Raw genomic sequence first — 23,559 nt, forward strand, 5'->3', positions numbered from 1 at the left:
CAGTGCAAATCAAAGGCTACACATGTGGGAGAATGTCAGGTCTCAGGTTAATGTGACTTTGAAGTTGCAACCTTAGCAAATGATCTATCTGTTCCACTCGTTTCTTTACAAAGCCCCCTGGAGGTGCTGCAGGGTCGAAGAGCATTGCTGGAAGTCAGCTTAAGCTTCCTATAAGAAATCCCCAATAAATGAAAAGCTTTGAGGAGCTTCAACAGCTGCATACTGTACTGTAACTGCATGGAGAATGTGTTAGCCCGTGAATCACACTCTGGCAGCTAAAAAAATTGCCAGACATCTCCATGACAGGGGCATTGTTAGTTTTCATGTTCAAGTTCAAGATTCGGGTCTTTTTTTTCCAAGTGAAGCTCATATGATCCCAGTGAATGTAGGTTTGTCAAGTCCTTGCAAGTAGCACAGACATTGTTGTTCTGAATTACAGAGTAACCCACGATACGATAGTATTACAATATGTTGCCCACGGTATCTGTGAAACTGAAGAAGAAAAAATAAAATAAAACGGTAAAAAGCAGGAATTGTGTATTTATTTACTGCATTGTAGATGGTTGAGATGAACCAATATACGACACAGTGCATAGCCTTATTTATGTATAATACAATTCATTTACAGTAAACAAATATATTTTTAAAAGTCTCTCTTTAATAAATATATTGATAGTCGGCACCAGTGCATTGATGTGAGGAAGTAATACAATAAATTGATGTATTGATATTTTGTTCCGCCCCTAGACTGAGTGGTATTGCCTCTGCAGTCACCAAATCTCAACCAAATAGAACACATATCAGAGATAAGGCAGTGCTCCCCGCCATTATTAAATATGGAATACCATTTAAAAGAATGTTGTTCACCCCTCCAGTTGGGCTCCACACACTTGGATGATCTATATACTGTATATCTATCTATATAACGAGGAGCCTAAAGCTTTTCTGGTAGCTCCTGGTAGCCTAACTCCTTCCCAAGACATTTAATGTTGCTGTATTTCTTTAATTTATCATCCACCTGTCTATGAGATCTTTCATTTTTTCAAGTTTCCTTTCTCTTATTCAAACAGTAAGCCGTCATCAACAGGCTGCCAAATCTGTCACAGGCATTTAATCTCCTCCATCTATCCTGTTTTTCCAGCTCTGGCTCCCCACAGCTGTGCTGAGTGCTGTTACAGGCTAGTGTCTCAGGCCTAGATCCAGCTTGGGCCGGGTCCTCCAATGTCCGGTTTTTGTCCTTAACTGACCAGTTGCATGCATACTCATCCTTGTGGGACATTTGTACTCCCTGCTGTACTTCTTGAGACATTATTTCCAGAGATACTAATGTGGTGAAACGTCCTGTTTATGTTTGCTGCTCATGTTTAAAGTCTGACGCAGTGACGGTATGAGGCTTCATCAAAACTGTATATCAAAACACCAAAGAACACCGTATATCAGCTTTGAGCACTATTATACACATCACAGCCTCAGGAGATCACTGAATTATGAGGAGACTCCTGGTACTGCTTATGCTGAGTCACCCTTGAGGATTGTGGGACAGGATACAGGACAAGTTGGTGTGCCTTGTGATCATCCAGTCACATGTCTCCCATTCTGCGCCTGGAATTGAAGGATTCAGTCATCCTGAGCTACACCGACCAGAAGTAGAGCGAGGGCAGAGAAAGAGACAGAAAGAGGGAGGGAGAACAAAACTTCCATTTGTCATGTATTCATGTTGAACCCAGATCGCAGCGTGTGTGCACAGATGCATGCTGTAGTTTTGAAACATGAACATAAATATGCATGTTAACAGATGCACTGAGTTTAAAATGCTCTGCAACTCTTCACATGCAGACAGCCACGTGACCATGTGGATTAAATTCCATATGCATGACACTCAAACACACATCTTTCGCTGTCTTTTTCCTGTATTCACTGCCGTGGTCCGTTGGGCCCCCAAAGCTCGGAGGGTGTCATCCTGTGTACAGTATCTTTGTGCACATGGGGAGATGTAACACTGATGCTTACAACAGAGTCTTTGTTCACATAAGCTGCATAAAAAGGAGTCTAACTCTATTAGTTGGCTGACCTCGGCTCCTCAGTTTAATGGTGCTACTGCTGCTTCTGATTATAATTTTATGTGGAAAGTAAGGAATACCTGAATATCACCAATTTGCCAAGCTATTTATTAGCTGCTGAATGGGAACTGAATGCAAACCTAACCTCATTAATTTTCATTTCAAGTTGAAACACAACTAAATAAGTCATGTGTTTGCTCATCTTTTCTCTTTTCCAGAGCCTCATGAATATGATACACAGAGCATACCTGATGTCCACAGTAAGTGCACAAAACTAAATCACTGATATGTATAGCTTTAGATTTTAATGCACTTTTTGAATTCTCCCAATTTTATTCAACAGTTAGGTACTTTGTATCAAATCTTACCCCAAGTAGCCTAAAAACAAGATTACGGCTGTGTTCGAAGTTGCATACTAACTTGCTATTCATACTGACAACCATGGAAAATTGAGTATGCAGTGCTTTCCAAATGCATAGTTTGTGGATTTTGTGTAGCCTACATGAGAAATGACTGAATGTATAATAGCAATATACATATTATAGTATACTAGCATGAATTGAGTATGAGACATTAGATTACTGGACATACTCAACTCCCCCAAAATGCATTGTGTCTCTTTAGATTGTCCAAGGGTGGACTACAAGTAACAATTGGATAGAATAATAATGAATAATGGTGAAGTGCAGGTACAGTTAAGATTTCATTCAAGCTGAAACCGGTGAAGTTGTGAGTCCGATACAGTCTTGTGATGCCGAGAAGACATGTTGTTTGAGTTCACAGTCTGCTAGCATACTTTAGCATAAATGTAGTCAACAGTATGCAATACTCTGGTTGAGTATGGAGTATGAAGTATGTAGTAATCAATTTCAAACACAACTTAAGCGCCTACAGCCATGCAGTGGTTCTTTGAGCTAAATGCTAACATCACCCTGCTAACATGCGCCCAGTGGCAATACTAAGGTGCTGATGCTTAGCGCTGCATGTTTAATGTTGACCATGTTCACCATCTTACTTAAGCGTGTTATGTTGTTATGTTAAGCATGCTAACATTGACTACTGAACAAACCCTACAGCTGAGGCTTATGTGAATGTCTTGTTCTAGTTTTGCAGAGCTCTATTCGGACATAAACCAAAGTATGGGACGCATTTATACTTTGACTGTGCTAGATGAGAAGTCATTGGGATTCATCCTCTGGAGACCGTAAACCTTTTGATTGTAATCCATCTAATGGTTCTCTTGACCAAAGTGATGGACGACCAACCAGCAGAATTTGCTATCTCCAGAGCCAGGCTGCTAGCATGGATAAAAACAATTAAATACCATAGATGGCTATTTGACCCAAGAAATTTGCACAGGGAGACTTGGAGTCATTACCTCATTACGTGGCAAATCCTGGGATACACTTTAACCCTCTACATCCTAACTCATTACATATGGCCATTTTGTGAGGACCCCTTGCGTCATTGTGCAGCCATGTACATCAAATGCATGATGCGCCACTACAATTGCTGTTTTAAACACAGGGAACACATGGTAATGCTGTGAAGTCAAACAAAACTATGTGGTAAGGTTTAGGCAACAAAACCACTTGGTTATGGTTAGGAAAAGATCCTGAGAGGGGCTCAAATAAGTGAGTTTGTGACGTAACTACAGTTACAAACATCTGTCTAGGATTCATGTATAAAAATCCTTCATTCTTACCTGTTGTCATGATAAGGGTCCTTTTAATATTTTTAAATAAATTTGTGTTTCACCAAATTACCACAAATAGCTCAGTTTGAGCCCACACATTATTCTCCCGGGCCCCTTAGAGGCTTAATCCATCCATGTGTGTGGTCTACCTTGGATCCATCCTGAAGTCACATGCATATTTAATAAGTAGTATGCTGCCTGATCGACTTAATACATATTTATTTTTATTATTTGACTCTGAATATTCATGATGGCAATTAATAAGCAGCATTATACTGTAAATCGGGGTGATTTGAAATGTAGTCTAAGTATTGAATATTTTCACAAGACTATTAAAATGATCCATTGAAACCTTGTCGGTTTGAATGTCTCATATAGTGGGTAGAGTGGTTTGGGAACACACCAAAGGTTCTGGTTAGGCTGGCACAGTCAGGGCTCGCCTGGCTTTATTCTTATTGGCATCACAAGAGTGTAAGAGCAGAGCCAGGGAAGTTTTAGTCAGGGAGAGTCGACAAGGTTTAAAACAAACATTATTGTAGAGAGTATTACTTTTATTTTATCAGTAGCATTAGAGGTAGTAGTAGCAGTAGTAGTAGTAGTAGTAGTAGTAGTAGTAGTAGTAGTAGTAGTAGTCGTTGTAGTAGTTGCATATTAGTAGTTGTTATAATAGTTATTTCAGTGTGTTTGTATTTCTGTGTGTGTAGCATATGTAGCAAAAATCCATAACATTAATTCATATAGAAAATGATAGTGCACTAACTTTTCACAGTTATTTACTATGATGTGCATGAACCTAATGTGTATTTTGTCGTCATAAGCTTGATCACTTTATCTGCTGATCTGGGAAGCTCATTCTTGAACATTTGCTTCGCTTTGCAGCTTTTGTTGTTCCCAGACAGCCTCTCCTTCCTCTCTGTCCGTATTCAAGAGGGAACTGTTACGTAGAAAACATACTCATGAACACTCTCATAAAGAGGGGGCTGAAACGCACAATGTTCCATCCTTTTTCCTCTTGTGCTGTACTCGCTCTGCCAGATGGAAATTTAAAAAAAACATTTGATTTGCTCCATGACGTACAGTTTGCATCTTGCTGTAAAGAAAATTGTCACTGGGTTAAAAGTACAGCTGGTTTCAGAGAGGTGTAGTTATTTAATCAAGATGGAGAATGTAGTGTGTATAATGTGAATCACAGTAGTTTGTCATTATAGGTTAAGACTAACATGTCCGCCTTCTTTATCAGCAGATGGATACGAGGAGCACAGTATGGACGCAACTGATTCACAACAGTACAAGGGGGTACGGCAACTCACTTTTTTATTATGTAGTTCACTAGTACATGGGATTCTTTGATGTTTTTCTGTATAAAGTGCCTAATATGAGATTGCTTGTTGAGGACATTAATTAAATAGGCATCTTGCATCTATTTGTAGGTGGGCCTACTTAAGCTTTATTGAGTGTGTGTGGCCAGCAGAAATCATTCCAGGGACATGCATCATAAAACAAGAAGCAGATATCAATTTGTACTCAGAGGGTGGAACATTAGTAGTTCTGGCTTTTTTCTCTGCTAATTCCCAATTGCTTTTGACTTGAACTTTTAATTTTTAAGTCAAAAGCTAATTTCTGTTGAGGCCAGAAAATGTGGAAACCAGGGGTGGAACTAAGTATATTTACTCATTACTGTACTGTATAATCTAATAAATATTCTGAAATGGACCATTCTGTACGATGAGTACTTCCTTTACTTTTGTACCTTAAGTTCATTTTGATGCTAATACTTTGGTACTTTTACTTAAAGAGGACCTATTATGCTTTCCGTCTTTTCTGACCTATAAATGTAGTTATAATGTTTTATAGTCATGTTAAATAAAAGCAAAGTGTCAAATAATGAAGTCCTTGCATTTAGACGTGAGCCCTGCCGTTTGTCTATGTTGGCTGTGCTCAGCTCTGAACACTCGGGTGTCGGTCTCTATCAGAGATTTCTTTGAATTTCCGGGATTTGTCTCCGTAGAAGAATCCTGACTTCCCTATTGCTCATGCTGCTACACACAGGCTCAAACTGTAAGCTGTAAGTTCGGCAACCTTTATGCTTTTTTGCTGTTTTAATTTAAGTTCAAATCAGCATTTTGCATGCAGGTTTTTTTTTTTCAGTTTGCAAGGCTCTGCAGAGGTCAGCACTGATCTTTGTCAAGCTGATGGCTCCTTCCTCTGTCGAAAGGCAGAGGTGTTTTCTACACAATTATCTATGTGATCTAGGCCAGCCCTCGTGAACAACTGGAATGCCTTGACAGCTTGTGACGACTAAGGTTAGCCGGTCCAACTGGCATTGACAGCAGTGTATTGTGGGTAAATACCAGGCTGTCATACAAAGTTGCACACATAAAAGAGTTCGGAGCAGAGTTGAAAGAGCCTCTGGTTCAAGTCCTGAGATTGTAAAAAAGTCCACTGGAATTCATCATAAAACCAAGACTACTATTGTTTATACCACAGTCTCTGTGTAATGAGGGAGCTAAGCTTTGTTTATTTTCAATCCCTGCAACGTCTGCTGAGGAGAAAAAATGTTGACTGGACTCTTGGGCTCTACTGGGTCTCTGGATGATTTGCCTTTGTTTCCTATGGACATTAAGGTTTTGTTTATATCTCATTTGATTGGACTTTTGATGGATGCTGCAAAAAGACTGACTACAACAAGGCCAAGTGGTGCTTTCTGTATCCCTTTGATTTTCAGTTAGAAAGAGGGCCCTCTACTGTTCCAGATTGAGTACTGCCATTTGAAACACTTGACTGATCCCTGTTAGGTTACTTTATTTCTACCCACTCAGAGATGTTTCAATGCAACTACAGGGTGGTTTTTGGACTGGAAGGGATTCAGAGTCTTGCTCAAGGTTTCCTGGGTAGAGCCTTAGTCAACAACATGTAGCTTGAACCTTGGTCTCAAAAGAAGTCCCCGTCTCTCTAGGCTAAATAGCTGAATAGCACAACAGACGATCTCCTACCCCCAGTTTGTGCCTCTCATGCAATAAAATTACATTGTAAGTGACAATGCTAAATATATGTATTTCCCAGAAAACTATACATACTCAGCAACCCCGGTTGTTAAGCAACACTTACCACTTTATCTTATCCATCTGGATGAAAGGATCATTGAAGTTTTTTTATATTAATTTCAAAATTTGTGCTATTTATTCCTAATCCAGTGAAAATCAGTAGCTGGTAATGATATCCTGAATGTAATTGATCAATTTTCAAACTGTCAACCAACATTTTAAATTGTATTATTAATATTGTCATAGTGATTTCACTTTAAGATTTTTTATATTTTCATACAAAAAAAGGTTTTATATTTTGCATAGGAGATATGTCATTCATGGCATCCTTCAGTTTTTTTGAGACTCACTGGGTACAGCGTGCACCCGTATAGGCTCAGTCCTCCCGTAGTATTGTGGGTTCAAATCCCACCTGCAGCCCCTTCAGCTGCTCTAATAAAAAAAGGAAATAAAAGCTCTAAAAATAAATGCATTTTGAGAAGAACAAACTGGGGCTAATGATTTCAAAATTATTAGTAAGTTGATTACATTGTAGTTTATGTTTTGGTAATCTCCAAGTGAAAGGTATTTGGCAGTGGTGAGGATTCCTCTCCTTGGGTCTAATTTGTTACTTTTCCATTTGAATCATCTTTCTTCTCTACTTTTCCTCTCTATCGGTGATGGTGTTTCCTCTCCTGCTCACCAAAGAGGAAAAAGGCCAAAAGGCGGCTAACTGTCGATCCGTTTGATTTTGAAATGGGCGGCGACAACTTCATTGAATCAAGAGGACGCCCAAATCAGGTAGAAGCTGGACAATCCCAGAACACGCTTTCCCCCAAACCAAACTCATCTGCTTGCCTTCACACAAGGGGCTCAGTGTCTGTTTCTGCTTTAGCTCCATTCTGTTTTCTTTCTTTGCCAATGATTGGCTGGTTTGTCAAGACAATATCACTTCAGTGTTGAGCACTGCCATAACTAATTTTCCTATCTGGCCACAATACATTCATTGTGTATCCAAATGTGCATACTTGTGTGTGATTTTTGAAAAAAAAAAGCAAATATAAAGAGACTCAAATGGCAAGTCATAATGGCTGTATCCTTTTCTGTAGAGATCCCTTGGGAAATAGACTCTCCAGTCTGCAGTGTTTGGATCTTAAGATTAAATCTGATGAACTGTGAAAGATTTGGTCATGTCAAACATACCAAAGGGATGTTAGTAAAATGCTAAATTAAGATAAGACATACTTTTGGTGATATTATTTTTTTGACTTCTGATATTGTGTACTTAACACACTAAGAACCAAAATACATACATATGCAACCCGGACCTATACCAACTTGCTCTCATCCTAACTGGTCACATACGGCCATTTTAGTCACTTGTCAACACACTGGGTAGCACTGCATATAAAACTGTGTTGCTCCACTACAGTTGCTGTTTTAAAACACAGGGAACATGTGGTTGACGTTATGAATTCAAACAAAACTACGAGGTTAGGTTTAGGCAACAAAACCACTTGGTCATGGTAAGGTCGTGGGTTAAAGTAAGTTTGTGTGTAATGTAACTAGTGACTAGTGGGACATAAACAGAACACAAACAGCACACAAACCGTCTGTGAAAGTCCTGTTTGTTTGACTCACCCAACACTCCGACCTTCTCACTACATAGACTTTTGTTTTTCTTATTTCTGGAGCACCTGCGCTGGATCGTAATAATACCCAAATATGGGTTTGCAGTTGAAAGGGCAGTTCATTTAATTTACTATAGATGTTCAAGGGTGCTTTGTGTGTCGGTATCAAACACCAAGGATGACAAAATGCCCTGAATTGGATGCCCTGGGAAGAGAATGGGCTGCCTATGCACATGTATTAGATGGATAGATGTCAGAGCAAGGAGGCTGCCAATGCAAAGGCACTGCAAGTAGTTAGGGGTTCGGTGCCTTGCTCAAGGGCACCTTAACAGTGCTCAGGAGATGAACTGGCACATCTCCAGCTACCAGTCCACACTCTGTTCTTGGTCCCAAGTTGTAAGCTGTACTGTTATTTCATTATAGCCTATTGTACTTTATTATCTTTGTGTTTGTCCCTTATCATTTCTATTATTTATCAATGCATGAGAATATATTTGTTTTTGCATGCAGAGTATGAATAAGAATATGTGCCACCATTACACTAATGATGTTACTGTAGCTAAATCTAATTATTGCAATAACTTATTTGGGGGGTAGTCTTATAATCCAAAAGTAATTCATGTAGCTTGGAACGAATGTGAAGCGACAGTACATTTTGGAATTCTCCAATTATTATTTATTTAGTAGTTTTACTCTTACTTTATTAAATCATGCCTTTGTGAGAACCCCAACTCCTTCACTCACCTGCTTCCTCTGATGTTCTGAAGTATCTAGCTAAGCCTAAAGAGGCATCATTAGCTCATTTGTTGTACTGATGAACAGTTCCTCAAAATAGCACTCACCACTCTCCATCCTCCTTCTATAGGCCCCAGACTGCCATAACATCATGGACATGAATGCAGGTGAGAGGGAGTCAATGCTTGCTGAGGCTGATATGGCCTCCATTTTCCACCAGATTTTGAAAGAGCAACACAAAGGTCTGGACCTGGGAATGGCTCCACAGCAAGGTAAACAACTGAAAAAAATGAATCTCAGGTCACTTGAATGGTTTTTGATAAACTTTCACTAAAGCACATGGGGACTAAAAAAGCAAATTCAAATGTACAGTATAGCCTACAAAAAAAAGGACAGGAGCACGTCGGGTCCCACACTGTAGTGTTTGTAACAATGTTAACTTACTTACAAGGTATCACTCTTGATAATTGGCCATGAATGGCACCTTACTTCTCTAAACATGACATTTTTATGTATTTTAGGACTATTTCTTTAGCTAACATTATTCCAATATTCTTTTCACTTAAGTATTATGTAAGCAACTTGGTTAACAAAATTACTCTTTTGACTAGTTTGATAGCTAGCTGACAAGATTAAAATTCTCTTGGTTTGGGATAACAGACTCTGCTGTTCTAAGCTACAAGAGAATTCCCTGTTTTACATAAGCATTGAAGCCAATGGTAGGCCTTATTCCAACAGTCTACATCCAGTGAGTCAAGACCAGCGTCACAGCTAGCTGAGCGTGACGCTGCTGCAGCATATTAACAGGTTGTTTTTTAAGACTTAGCCTAATGATACCCTGTGAATCAATCAAACATATAATGATGTCCAGATAAGCAATAATTTGGGACATTGATCCACTTGGATGGGGAACCCTGATGAACCTTAATTTATAGTTTTGCCAATGCTCAGTTTCAGGCAATTCAGCAAAATATTAATTACACATGTCATTAAAACAAACATTTGTTTAACAAGAAATAAATTCATACAAATATGTCGAAAGTATAATCCAAACACGTCAAACTGATATAATAAAAATTAATATGTACACGTTATTTAATCTTTTAACTTCCTGTCTACACCAGAAGTAGAATATGTTACATTGTATAGAATGACATTTACAGCATTTCTAAGACTACTACTACTACTACTAGTGCATAGCAGCTGGTCATGTTGCTGTTATAATTACTATGGTGACTGATTAGAATGTATCGTTTGTTTAGCTTATAATATTGTGTAGCATTGATTGAATACTTGAAATCATTTACCACAATAAATCATATTTGCAATGACATTTTCACTTTGCAGCCACAAGATTGAGTTAAACCTTAAAGTTGTACCCCATAAGATTTGAGATACCTTGTTTCTGGCGGCCCTATTTGGCAGTAAGATGTAACTGCAGGCGAGCCTGTTCTTTCAGAGCCTCCATCTTGTCACGTTCATGGTCACTATGTGTGTTGACTTTTTTTTGGGGGGGGGGGGGGGATTTTTGCTCTTTTATAACTTTATTGAAACACATTCACCCCTCTACTTCCAGTCAACCTAATATGTTACCCTCTTAAATCCATACAGCCACACACATTCCCAATTTCAACTTACAAGTGAACGCAGCATAGCCTTGACAGAAGACCAACTGCTGTCAGTAGCGTCACTATCCATTTAGGGAGGGAATGTCTCCACAGACACACAAGTTGGATTACTCAGTAAAAAGGAAAGTAGAAGTGCTTTCATTAGTGGGTCATATGATCAATCACCGTATGGAGTATAAATTTAACTGCTGAAAAAGATGTGGGTTCAGTATTGCTTATTTTATTTCCTGATTTGCCCTTATTTTTTTCTAGATTACCTTGCATACCCAGACAACCACACTATTCCATCTCGCTCCATCTCTCGGCTCAGTTACTCCTCTGGTGGCAGTGGTAGTGCTTGGGGCCCCCAGGGCAGCAGTAGCTATCTGCCTGGCCCTGATGACTCAGAGGAGGATGACCAGGACCAGCTCTACCCTCTCTATCAGTCTCATCTGAGCCCCTGCAGCCACACCTCCCAGGACAGTCTGAACTCACCGAATCATCCACCTCAGGTCTTAATATGACTGATATTAATATGTTTCAGTAATCTTACAAAATCCTCCTTACATTACACTGATTTGGCAGATCGCTTTGGGACACTTCATAAATCCAGTTTTGATGTTTCCTGAAGCATATTAGTGATCCATTCACCTCATAAATTAACACATTTCCCCCCAACATAATAGTGTATTAGCTGTTTTTCACAATAACAAGTAGAGCTGTTAATCTGGGCCTGGTATCACTTGGTATCAGACCAAAACCAATGTTTTGGTATCACCTGTTCCTATTCTGTACATAACACATTAGTGTAAATGTGATATTCATTGTTCACAGTGTTCAACCTCCTTACATCAGTTCCCATCCCTACAAAGATATTTCTGTCTGATATCAATTAACTTTACTGATGTATATACAACACATATGGCTTTTACTGATGGATTATAAAAGTTTAATGCTCAAGATTCCTTTGCCTTGGCAGAGTTTGAAAGTCTCTAAAAACATTTTAGACCAAGAGGCAATAAAACTAAGGAAACTTTATTTGACATGTTTGTACAGGACAAACTGAACATGTGTTAAAAATGCACTCAGTAGAGTGCAGATCTCTGCCAGGTGTGTCTCCCTCTCCCCTCTCAAACAAAGAAGAGTTGACTCTCACTCAACTACAGTTGTACAACCTGAAAAAAACAATTTTTTTCCTCTCGATCCCTGCTTGTTCATCTCCCCAATTTCCTATCAACCTTCAACTGTACTAATACTGTAATAATATCCATCTATCTCAAAGTCTGCTTTACCAGACAGGGAAAAAAAGAACAGTTTGAAAAATTTAGCTAGGAACATTTGACCACATGGTATAGCTCTGAGCTCAATTTATCATGCCGTGATGGAAGGAATTTGCGTCATAAAAAAGAGCAATTAAGGGCAAGGTAAGACACTAAAATAAAACTATAAACCTAATATTGCGCTGTTTGAGCTGTAACAAAGAGTAGGGAAGAATTGGCAGAAAACTGTGTATGATCTGTACAATACTTAATTGTGGTTATGGAGTCACATTTCTGAAAGTCAGCACCTAACAAACTTCTTTTCCTTTTGACCGTCCAGGTCTTTCTTGCAGCACGTTGGAACGCTAGTACACACATACAAACACATAAGTTCACCAGGCTGACACATCGAGTGATGTAGAGGAGACAGCTGTTAGATCAGAAGGAAGTTACATACATTACATCAGGGTCTATTTATGTGATAGCATACGACCCTTAAGTCACAAGTCCCTGGAAAGGATCACAACAACTGTTGCTGTTCTGTTTATGTGAAGCAGATAGAAAACAGACTTTGTTTACCATTAGTCTGGCTGGCTTTTGTCAGAAATCAGCGATTCTGCCTGTGTCCTCATGTGCCCTACATTTGGGTGCATTGAGTTGATTCAGACACGCTGTAGGGAACTTGTTTACTTATGGAGGTATAACTCAGACTATCCGAATCAAAAGATGTTCTTTGTAGTTATTAAAGATAAGGATTATGAATCACAAAGGAAGTGATCAAGCTTAGTGGTGGAAGGCCAACATGACAACAAAAGGGCTGTTGCTATCAGTCCCACCTGGCCCGATGCTGATTTCCACCTTCAATATCTGGTGTCATGGTAAATTCGTCACACAGCTGGGCAACAAACTGGGAGACACAAACAGGATACTGCAGAACACATACAGTCAAAGCATGTGCCTGTCGAACATCAAAAACTGCCGTCATGTCTCTGATTGGCTGCCAGGTCCCAGCTCAGCTCAGTTAGTCATACTGCATGTGTGAGTGTGAGTGTTTCCATCCACTTGATTTAGAAAAAAATGCAAAAGTTTGTGGAACAAGATCAGGATGAGAAGTGCAGGGCAGATTGACATTAGAGCTTGTTTACATGTTTATATATAAATATAGAATGACAAATTAAAGGAATAATCTGAAGAAAGGAGCAACCAGGCATGAGGGCTCACTTGATGTATTCATGCGGATTGGGTTGTAGTGACAAGTGGTGACAGTCTGAAAAGTGGAGCAAAAGCAAAAGTCTGATTGTATAGAAGTCAATGAAAAAAATGATCCTACTTCTAACTTGATTTATTACCTTAAATATTTTCCTAATTAGTTTATGGTCTCAATCTCTTTTTGCAAGTTTTCTTCAACACAGCATGATGGTCATTTAGTAGATTATGGTTCCATTCAAAGTTAAATTGATGATAAAGCAGGGTATGTTTTCAGGTGCAGCTATATTCGTGATTGAAATCTCACAACCACAGTGGTGTTTTTGGGGTTTCCATAGTGATGTCCAAATGAAGCTTCATGAAGCATCTACTAGATGGAGCTCTCTGTTCAACAAAGGGTTGAAAACACACTGAATCACCATTTATTCAGCCCTTTTCTTTAAACCAAGAGCTCCATCTAGTGGACTCAACAAATACAACTAATGCTTCATGAAGCTTCATTTGGACATCACTAGGTTTCCATCAGATCCACTCCTGACTCCTCCCCAGCTTTCCCCTCTTGTTCAAATATGGTCACTTCTGGCTTCAAAAAATCATGATAGCGAAGAAAAAAACAGTTGCTAGAATGGATAGGGACAGGTTTAGGCATGATGCCCTCTCCTCTCCGCCTGTCTCATTTTAGGCAATTTTAGTTCATATTTACTCTCTCTGCATCCGGGCTGTTATGGCTTCATCCAAGTCATTTTCAGGCAGGAAGACTCGTTTGGGATGAGGGGATTTGGCTCAGAGCTCAGGCTCCGATGATGTTTTCTTCTGTCTGAGTGAAATTGATGTCATATGACATGCTGTTACTTAGAGCGTTTCAACAGCATCATGTAAACTATAAACCGTACTGCTAATCTTGTTTTGAAGAAACTATTATATTCGAACGTTTCTTTATATCTGACCTTCATCATCTGACTGTAGCCTCCCTGACTCTTTTCCAGATCACTGACCTGAACAGACGCATGTCAGCCATTGAGAATCTCTTGAACCACATAGAGCAGAAGGTCACCTCAACATATGAGGAGGTAAATCCATTAAATATTACAACATTGTTGCCAGCCCTGCTGTCGCAGAAAGGAGGCTTTGGGAATGTCATGAGGAGGAGAATTAAGTTTTTAATCAAAAACATTAAAAAAAAAAAAAAAAATCCTAGTGGTGGGACATGATTAAAAAGATTAATCTAACTAATTAGAGGCTTTGTAATTAATTAATCGTGATTAATCGCATATCAATATTTGACACAAGAAGCAAAATTTTTCAATTTAAATGGATTTTATATATGACTTAATATTTTATTTTAAAAAATAAAACAGTGCTTAGTAGGCTACGGTATATTCAAGAAAAGTGGAAACCTAACATTGCAAAAATATTTAGAATAATATCCTTGGCATAAAATAAACATAGAGTGCTTTATCTCCATGTTTTCAAAAACACGGGGAAAAAAATGAACCATCAACTAATGAAAGTCTGTCAGGAGCGTCTGTGCTAACGTTAGCTTCAGCATGTTCAGCATTGTCTGCACTAACGTTAGCTGCAGCATGTTCAGCGCTGTCTGTGCTAACGTTAGCTGCAACATGTTCAGAATTGGGGTGGAGCGGAGGCTGAAGAGCTCTGTTGGGAGGTGAATTTTTACACAGCTGTGCTCTTGTCCATGTTTCCACTCGGCCGTTTCTTAGAACTCAAATGTCACCCACTGAACCCAGCAACAACTCATCCTCTCGCTTCTCATGGGTTTCATTTCTCTTGTGTTGCGTCTTGTGCATCAGTATTACGGGCCATGCGGGAACTCGTGCAATGAGCAACGTTCTGCACTGAGTACAAAAATAAATTGCGATTAATTGCGTTCTTTTTTAACGTAATTAACACATAGCAACAGGGACTGTGATTATGTTGCCTTCAGCTGGAACTCGTTAACTTGTTGATACAACATGGGAAGTCATGTACACCAACCATAGCGTTCAAGTGTCTCAAGTCTTGAGAACAGTGGCATGTCCCCAGTTAGCTAGCAAGCTAGCAAGAGATACAGAGGAAATGTAAAAGCTTAATGAAAAAGATGAGGATGTTGGGAATTTCAACATTTTCCTCTGACATAGGTTATTATAAAATTACGAATAACCCTGTAGGCCTACAGCTAAAATTACAATATATAAACTCGTCAGATATCGTGAACTCTGACCTTTCAGAGAATTTCTGCTTATGAGGTCATGAATACGACATTGGCGGGGTGTTTATATAGGCTCCCCATAACCCCCATTTGATCCTTCACTAAGCCCCTCCCTAGAACGGCCACTGTCCTACATTAGCAAATGTAACTAAGCACTGGAGGCCTGTCAAGCTTTCAGGGCAAATAAACAAATGCATATGGAACATTTTAAAGGCTGCTGGAAAGCAACAGGGATAAGGAGTTACGCTCCGGGTTGTATTTCCCCCCTGTCGGTGAACGGCACATCAGGTGATGCTGTTGGATATGCGCTAGCATGTTTGATGTGATTTCCAATAACAGTGGAGCGATGCCATCACACTGCCCTCGTCTAATAAAGTCACCAGCCTGCCTGCTCTCCTATATATATGTTTCCATACAACCAAACTGCATTCTCAACTCGATTCGAGGGAAGCAGATTTTCTCCGTGACAGCTTGCTAGCTTGTTGTGCTAAGGCTAACTTCAGCACATGCTTCTAACAGGAAAAGTTTCTGACAGTCATAGCTTAAGGTTAGCAGAACATAAAACAATATATAGGCTTACTCTTCTGTACAACAACAGTGTTGTTCTTGTCCTTCACATGAATTCTTCAGATATGGGGAGCCTGTCCCTTGCATTGGGACCATGGACTGTATGGGACCAGGGTTTTAACGTCCTCTTCATTCACAATGCATATTGTAGTCCTTTCTATGTCACAACTATTTCTCCAGAAAATTGTTGTTATTTTCTTTGGAATATCTCTCATTGATATGTTTGAAAATGTCATATTGACATGGAAGCTTGACAGGCCTAGCAACTGTAACCAAGGGAGAGGGGTCAATTGAAAGCACCACATATCTTTTTTTTCCATCTAGTCTCATAACATATGACATAAAGGAGAAAGTAACATATTAACCATAGAGTGAGCAACAAACATTTGTTTTTATTAAACTACACATGAAATATGAACCACATGAGCCAGGTGATGTCACAAAGTCCACACCCTCCAGCACTCACACACAGCTGGTGTTAATTAAAGTCTGTGAAGATTAACAGGCATATATACTGGGATTTGCCTTTATCTTCACAGACTACTGGAATGATCCCTCAGCGACTGCCATGTTTTCACACGTATGCAGAGGCATTAGCTGTTGCTTACATTTTCCTGTTTGAAAATTTAGACCTGAGTGAGGGAACCACATGATGTGTGATGGTCTGCTCAGTACTTCATATTTATTTTTTCTTGTTCCTGCTGCTAGCAAGCTGGCCAAGAGGTAACAGGGATGTTTCTTTGTATAGTTGACAAGAATTCAGGTTTATTTATTTTGCTTTTTTTGCTTTTTTCCCCTCCTTGTTCAGGCTTTCTGATACTGAAAAAGGGCACACAGTTACTTATAGTCATCCTCCTCTCATCAACAGTGATGTCTCATGTGGGTTTGGTGTCTGTTTTTAATTGCAACATGGGCTGAAATCAACTCCAATATCATCAGAGAATGAGCCAGCCCACAAAAACAGCAAACCCTAAAGGAACACAGAACTGAAGCTGGCCTTTGTAATTAGTGGCTCTTCTGCTGCAAATAAGAGCAATATTTGATAGACTCTGGCTTTTCACCTCTCTTGTTGCAAAGCACAGCTTAAATCAATTTGCATATAGCATGTGTATCCCCGGTATTGTCAGAGCAGCGTCTGCACGCAACACGTCTGTGTTAATGTCCATCTGTTTAGTCTAATAACAGGAGAGTTCTCTCACCTGATTGTCCCTGTTTAAGATCACTGGTGTGTCAGTGGCACAGTGGCGACATTATGCATTGTGCAGAAAGCAGGGCAATACAGCTGGACAAGTCAACAGTTTTTCACTTTCTAAGCCCCACCCTACTTAATTACTGTTGCTACGTCTGTCATCCTTTTTGTTCTCAAACTGCACACATGCACTTTACAGTGATTACAGTGGCACATACCCATTTCAAAAGTGTTGCAGTCTTTGGAATATATCCGAATGATCTTTCTATTGTAGTGTTGCCAGTTGTGAAAAAGAAGATGTCCCCATATTCATTTAACATTCCACTGGGTGCTCTATGATCATCTTTATAAAAGACATGTAAATAGTAGAAATATGAGCTTCATTGTTCTTGTATTGCACAGTGGAGCTAGTTAGATTTAGTATTATAGTAGAGTATGTTAAATATATATTTAATTACCATGTTATTCCTAGTGTTAAACTACTGAAGCACAGCAATGACTGCTTTCACTCAAGCAATGCCTTTTTAACATTAAACTTTCACTAAAAGCATAGCTGGGTTTTCTCAGTCGTATATTCTCTGCTCTGTTCCTACAGAGCAGCCAGGCTCCTCCAACTCCAAATAGCAGCTATTCTCTTCCTCAGTGCATGGAAGTGGACTTAGAGGAGCAGCAACTGAGACAGAAGCTGCACGAGATGACGGACAACATTAGTGACCACGGCCTAACCTCTGATGAGGACGAGCCCAGTGGACCACTCTGCTCCCAAGGGATCCCAACGTGGAGGAGTCACAAAATTGATACCAAGCCCACCAGAATACCAACCAGAAGCACATCCAGAGCAAGCATCATTCTCTGCAGGCTTGAGGAAGAGCGGCCTCAGCTGACTGACTCTCAGCAGGTAGAGACATCTTTGGCACAAATTTGCAAGCACGTACTGCCAAAAAGTGCATCAAGAACATGCACTGCACATCTGGATTGTTGCATATTCTGTAGTTAAAGAAAACAACCCGGCTCATGAAATTCCATACCCCCTCTGTAGGAATCCACAGTTCAAGCACACACTGCAGCCATAAATCAAGTCACTCAGCCTAAGCATTTATTTTTTCTTTGCAACCATCGCTCCCTGATTTTCAGGAAAATCACTCCTTAGTTGCTGTACTGAGTTGCCTGAAGTGTTTTCACTGGCAGTTATTTCCTTTAAAAGTTACAAAACTACAGTAATCTGGTGAGTAATGATATTTTGTTTGTTACAGTCATTTACTGTAGGCCTGTTCAAACTGCAGTATCACAGATGCTTGTAGAAGCAGGAAAACACTCTGAAGTTATAACCTGACATGGCTCAAACTTGTGAAGCTTTTGCAGCGGCACTGTCGATCGAAGGTCAACTTTTATTAACCTCTGATCTCCCAGCAGCCCGTCCGTCCTGTTCTGACTATTGTAAGCTGTAAATGACAACTTGCCAATATGATATGCTGAGAGACTCTTGCTGAACATAAAATAAATTGTTCCAGTGTATTTCTCCCAGGCAACTAAAACTAGTGATGTCCAAATGAAGCTTCATGAAGCATTTTCATTATTTTCCACTAGAGTCCACTAGATGGAGCTCTCTGTTCAACAAAGGGTTGAAAACACACTGAATCACCATTCATTGAGTCCTTTACTTTAAACCAAGAGCTCCATCTAGTGGACTCAACATATACAACTAATGCTTCATGAAGAATGGCCATCACTAACTAAAACTATGTGGTTGCTGTACTGACCAATTATACCATCAACAAATATTCCCTTTTGGTTAAAAATGGACATTATCAGTTTAGAGTATGCGTAGAAAGCACACATTTACAAAACAATAGCCAATACTAAACAAACATTTTCAGAAAATACAATAAGGATATATTGGCTATTATTTTTTTACGTAAATTAATCATTAAAAAATAGCAACAACCCAATAAATATTTTTTTAAGAATTGTGCTGAGCAGGATGTTTTCCAGTTGAATAAAAAAATTGTCAGTACCAGTACAACAACCTATTTAATGGAGACTTCTTCTTACTCAAAAAATATGTCAATAACAATGTATAAAGAGAAATCTCACATCGGTTGACATATTGGTCAGGCAGAATTTTACTCACTGCATGCTGATGAAGTTTATCATGTCAGTGTTCGACTGTGTTCTAGTTTTCAAGGTGCTGTAGGGACTTTTATACTTTTGTTTTACACAAAACAGACTTCAATAAACAGTAAACCCTTTTTATGATTTTCTGTTCAAACAAGACTTTGTCAGGGGTCTATGGCAGCCGAGGGGATAACGCACTGACCCTGAATGTCCCCGGCTGTGGAGTTCATCAGAAACTGTTCTTGCATGCCATTCCTCATCTTTTCCTCCCCTCATTTCCTGTCATCTTCCTACTGTTGAGTCTTACTTCTTTATTCTACATAAAATGCCCCACCAACACCGCAACAAAAAAGTGCTTGATGAGTTTTTGATGTGAAAAATAATTCAGGTTGTTTAAAATATCCTTACATTTGTCTTGTAGACAAACCACTCAACAGAGAGCCTGGAGAGGAAGTGGCACTCCCAAGAGGAGGGGTCAAAGGCAGACTTCAAAGGCTCAACAGCCTTACTGGTTGAACTAGAGGATAAGGTAGCTCAAGCAGCTGCCAACGTCCAGAATGCCCAAAGTGAGGTAGGAAACAACCAGAAGCTGTTAAGATCAGTTGGTGTGTTATATTTGTTTTGAAGAGACAGAAAAGTGTGCAGAGTCTCTCTTTTTATCCCAAGGTCTCTTACATTGAGAACAGGATCGCGGCCCTGAATGCTGCCGGCATGCCTGTGGATAAAAGAAAAAGGGTAAAGACATTTATTTCATTTGAGTCAAAGCCAGAGTGTCAGAGTTTGTTTTCAAATCATCATATAAAAATTTTTGCATGTATAAAATACTTTTCTTATTCTGTCAAATGAAACAAGGCCATACTGGAGTTATTTATGGAAAGAGAGTTGTTGAAGGCAGCTTTAATCCTACTGGTTGACTCAATGACTTGAGTTGGTTGCCTTGACTATGTTTAGTGGCCACGCCCTCTTAGATTCAAATCAACCAATAAGATGACTTCTATCTCCCCAGCAGGTCTGTCTCCGATCAATGTTCTGACCTTACATGGTGCCAAAAAGGCTAAAAGGCCATATGTATCTCACGTTCTTACTTTTTTTCTTTTCTGTTTCCCTCTTTGGTGTGTTATAGTCAGCAATCCCGGTCCAAGCCAGAAGACTTTCCAACAACTTTCCCACAAGTAAGAACTGACACTGCTGCCCCTGAGCGTGATCCCCAGGGCTTCAGCCTGACTAAAAACATCTTAACCTTGTTAAACTCAGAGAACATAATGATCTATTTTGTGAGCTGGTGAACACTGTGTCCTATTGTACTACAGCTTTTTTTTTTTTTTTCATCTCAAATTCTCTACGTGCAGATTCCCACAGGCTTATTGTAGTATAAATGGTAGAATGTTTTGAGAATAGCTGCTATACTAAACATTTGTTAACTTGTATCTGCCCATGTTTCCATTTAAAGGCTCAGTAGGAAGCTTATTTTTGGCAGTATGAGGCAAAAATTTCCATAATAGCCTTGGGGATAATGTAAATGAAATGATGTGAGAGAAGATCAGACCTCTGCATCTCTCCTAGGCTTGGTTTTCAGCCTGTTAAAAAATCTACCCCATGAGGGAAGACTTTGACCAATCACAGAGCAGCTGAGAGAGCCAGCCCTGTCATTGGCTGTTCTAGTAAAGCAGATGCACATTCATGACTCTTCAGTGGAAACCATAGACTATAAAAAATGGACATAGCCTCTCCGCCGGTGGCCCGTTCTCTCAACTTGATCCAATCATATTCGCCTCTGGGAGCCGCCATCTTGTCAGTCTTTGACTCTGCCTCATTTCCTTTTACCAAACAAGGGCATTGATGGGGGGGAGGGAGATACGTCCATCTGGGTGACGTTTACAGAATTAGCCACATTAGCTCCACCGTCCAGGAGCTAGGCTAACAGAACATGTTACTAGATAAACGGGAGTGGGAGAGCCGTGTCTCTAGCAGAGATTACACCGGCTCCGGAAGTGAAGTGCAGCATTTATGTTCTATGATTTAAACTGATATTCAACACAGTGCCATGCTCATAGACTGCAAAACACCAACCCTCACGGCCCGAATCCACCCGCTGCTCCAGATCAGCATCTAGTGTATGTGTCATAGATAGCAGGCTGTACTGCAAGTCATGGTGCAAGTGCAGCTATTTCATTAACATAACAAAGCTAATGTTAACGCGGTGTGTTCCTAAACCATCTGTTTGTTCAGTTGATGTAAGAGCAAACCATCTTGTCACTTATGGAAACACCACCACACGAATGACCGCAGTCCAGGTCGAGATGACGTAGATAGCATGCTAATGATGCTAATCCTGACAACTAGCCTCCGAGCAGAAGTGAGGGCCAGAGGCTAACTGACACTCAATAGGCCACGCCCATAATTATTCATAAACTTTAACCTCCAATAAAATAAAAACTAGCCTGAAAAAAAAATTCACCCCCCTCAGTGTTGTCATGGAGATATGACCTAAACATACAGACTAGAATGTTTTTTTTACCAGGCCTTAAACAGGTTTAATGATGCTGTGAAAACCGCCTGTTTAACATGGGGGTCAATGAGAAACTGCTCTGTTGTGCAAACTGCTCCTCCTAGTCACTTAGAGAACTGCAGTTTTTGGAATAGACATAGTTTTTGGAACACAGATTGCAATTCCACAGTTGGAAACACCCGCGTTCAGTACAAAGCAGTCAAAAAAAGGAAGACGGATTTGTCAAAAAGGGAGTCTAACAGAGCGTCTGACAACAAACACAATAAAATGCGTATAAATATTGGCGTTGCGTTTCAAAGATGGAGAGAAGTTCAGGTTAACATTGGTTTGAACTTGGACTCAGAGCTTGCTGTTCTTCTCTTGGACAGATAAACTGCTAAAAAAAATTTCTCTAACAACTATAGTTACTGTGATGGGGTTAGGTTGTGTGGGCTGAGTTTCCATGGAAACAGCCTGGTCACAGCGGCTACCCATAACATATGGTCTGAAGTTGCCAATACGTTAGCCTCCTGCTAACCGTAGCCAAAGACATACGGCTGATGCTAACACAAGCTCAGGGTTGTGTTGCTACGTTAGAGTCCTGAATCAAACTATTCCACCTCAAACGTCCTCACAGACCTAGTTTGCCAAGAGTGACAGTAGATTCCCTTCTATAATTTAAAAAATCACAATCATGATCGGGACGATGGAAATGAGTGAGGCATAAGCAGACTGACACAGGTGAACATACGAGTAAAGTTAGTTATCCATTTCAGTCACCCCGGCCGTCTAATGAACTCATTCAGCACTGTTCAGTATTGCCTAAATATAAATACTATTTACTATCGCTCATGTGTTAAAAAGAAAAAAAAGAGGATTTTCTTACCTGATGGAGGATAACATAAAAAAAAAGAAGCTTTGGCAAGTTGGCGATTGCCTCAGGCAGGGACTGTCGGTGCGTGTATGAAGCGCGTGCATCAGATGCCCGTGCTTGTCTGGTGGGAAGAGCTTGGGTCAGAGCTGTGGAGATGAGACCCGTGTAGACTCAACAATCACCTTTTTCTAGGTTTCCTGCCTACTGAGCCTTTTAATTGTCATGGGAATGAAAAAGAAATTGTGAATGCGATTTAGATGTGTTTCCATCAACTGGTTTGGATCAAATAAACTTTGGTCAGCAGTTGGCGCTACAGGCTATGGAGGGCTGTACGCTGCTAGTAAACTGAGTTTAAGAAGTAGAGTTTGATAAAAGGAAACAAAAAAAGTGGCCTTGACCATCTTACCTCATCTACAATATAAAAATGGACAGAGGTCTTCAGGAATTTGGTTCAGTTGGGTGAGTTTTAATAGTTCTTTCATGTCAGCTAGTATTGTACATGTTTCATGCTGTCAGGAGATGAAGACACGTAATGGGAATACTCAGGAAGATGGCAACAGGAAACAGCTGGTCAGCCATATGAGTTAAATGTTAACTACATCAGAACTTGTTTGGTAAAGGCATCTCCATATCCCGTATGTTTATGTTTACGACAGATAAGTGCAGGGAAAACGTTTAAACATGTCAGCAGGGTAAAAACGGTTTCCCTGCACGTATCTGTCGTTTATAAAGAATTCCAAACATACGTTAGTCAGAAAGACAAAATGAGCTTAAGTTGTAAGTATCTCTATATTTATCATCTCATCTCATCTCATCTTCATCCGCTTATCCGGTGTCAAAAAACTACCTCAAGTGAATGTAAAATCTTTTTTGCACAATTGAGGAAGTTCTTTCCGATTT

At 39.8% G+C, this 23,559-nt stretch overlaps 1 protein-coding gene across 1 annotated transcript in view; it reads left to right on the plus strand.

Moving 5' to 3' along the window:
* Nucleotides 1-23,559, plus strand: part of mlphb (melanophilin b) — a gene marked incomplete at its 3' end in the record, with an annotated part of 49,046 nt that overhangs the window by 22,981 nt on the left and 2,506 nt on the right. The window contains exons 5-14 of the mRNA XM_083921984.1: nt 2,279-2,320; nt 5,000-5,052; nt 7,488-7,580; nt 9,276-9,417; nt 11,026-11,264; nt 14,204-14,287; nt 17,778-18,080; nt 19,719-19,868; nt 19,964-20,032; nt 20,421-20,469. Of these exons, the coding sequence (XP_083778110.1) occupies nt 2,279-2,320; nt 5,000-5,052; nt 7,488-7,580; nt 9,276-9,417; nt 11,026-11,264; nt 14,204-14,287; nt 17,778-18,080; nt 19,719-19,868; nt 19,964-20,032; nt 20,421-20,469 (1,224 nt within the window). The remainder of the gene's footprint in view (nt 1-2,278; nt 2,321-4,999; nt 5,053-7,487; nt 7,581-9,275; nt 9,418-11,025; nt 11,265-14,203; nt 14,288-17,777; nt 18,081-19,718; nt 19,869-19,963; nt 20,033-20,420; nt 20,470-23,559) is intronic.

The sequence above is a fragment of the Echiichthys vipera genome (genome assembly GCF_963691815.1).
Source record: "Echiichthys vipera genome assembly, chromosome: 10".
Taxonomy (NCBI): domain Eukaryota; kingdom Metazoa; phylum Chordata; class Actinopteri; order Perciformes; family Trachinidae; genus Echiichthys; species Echiichthys vipera.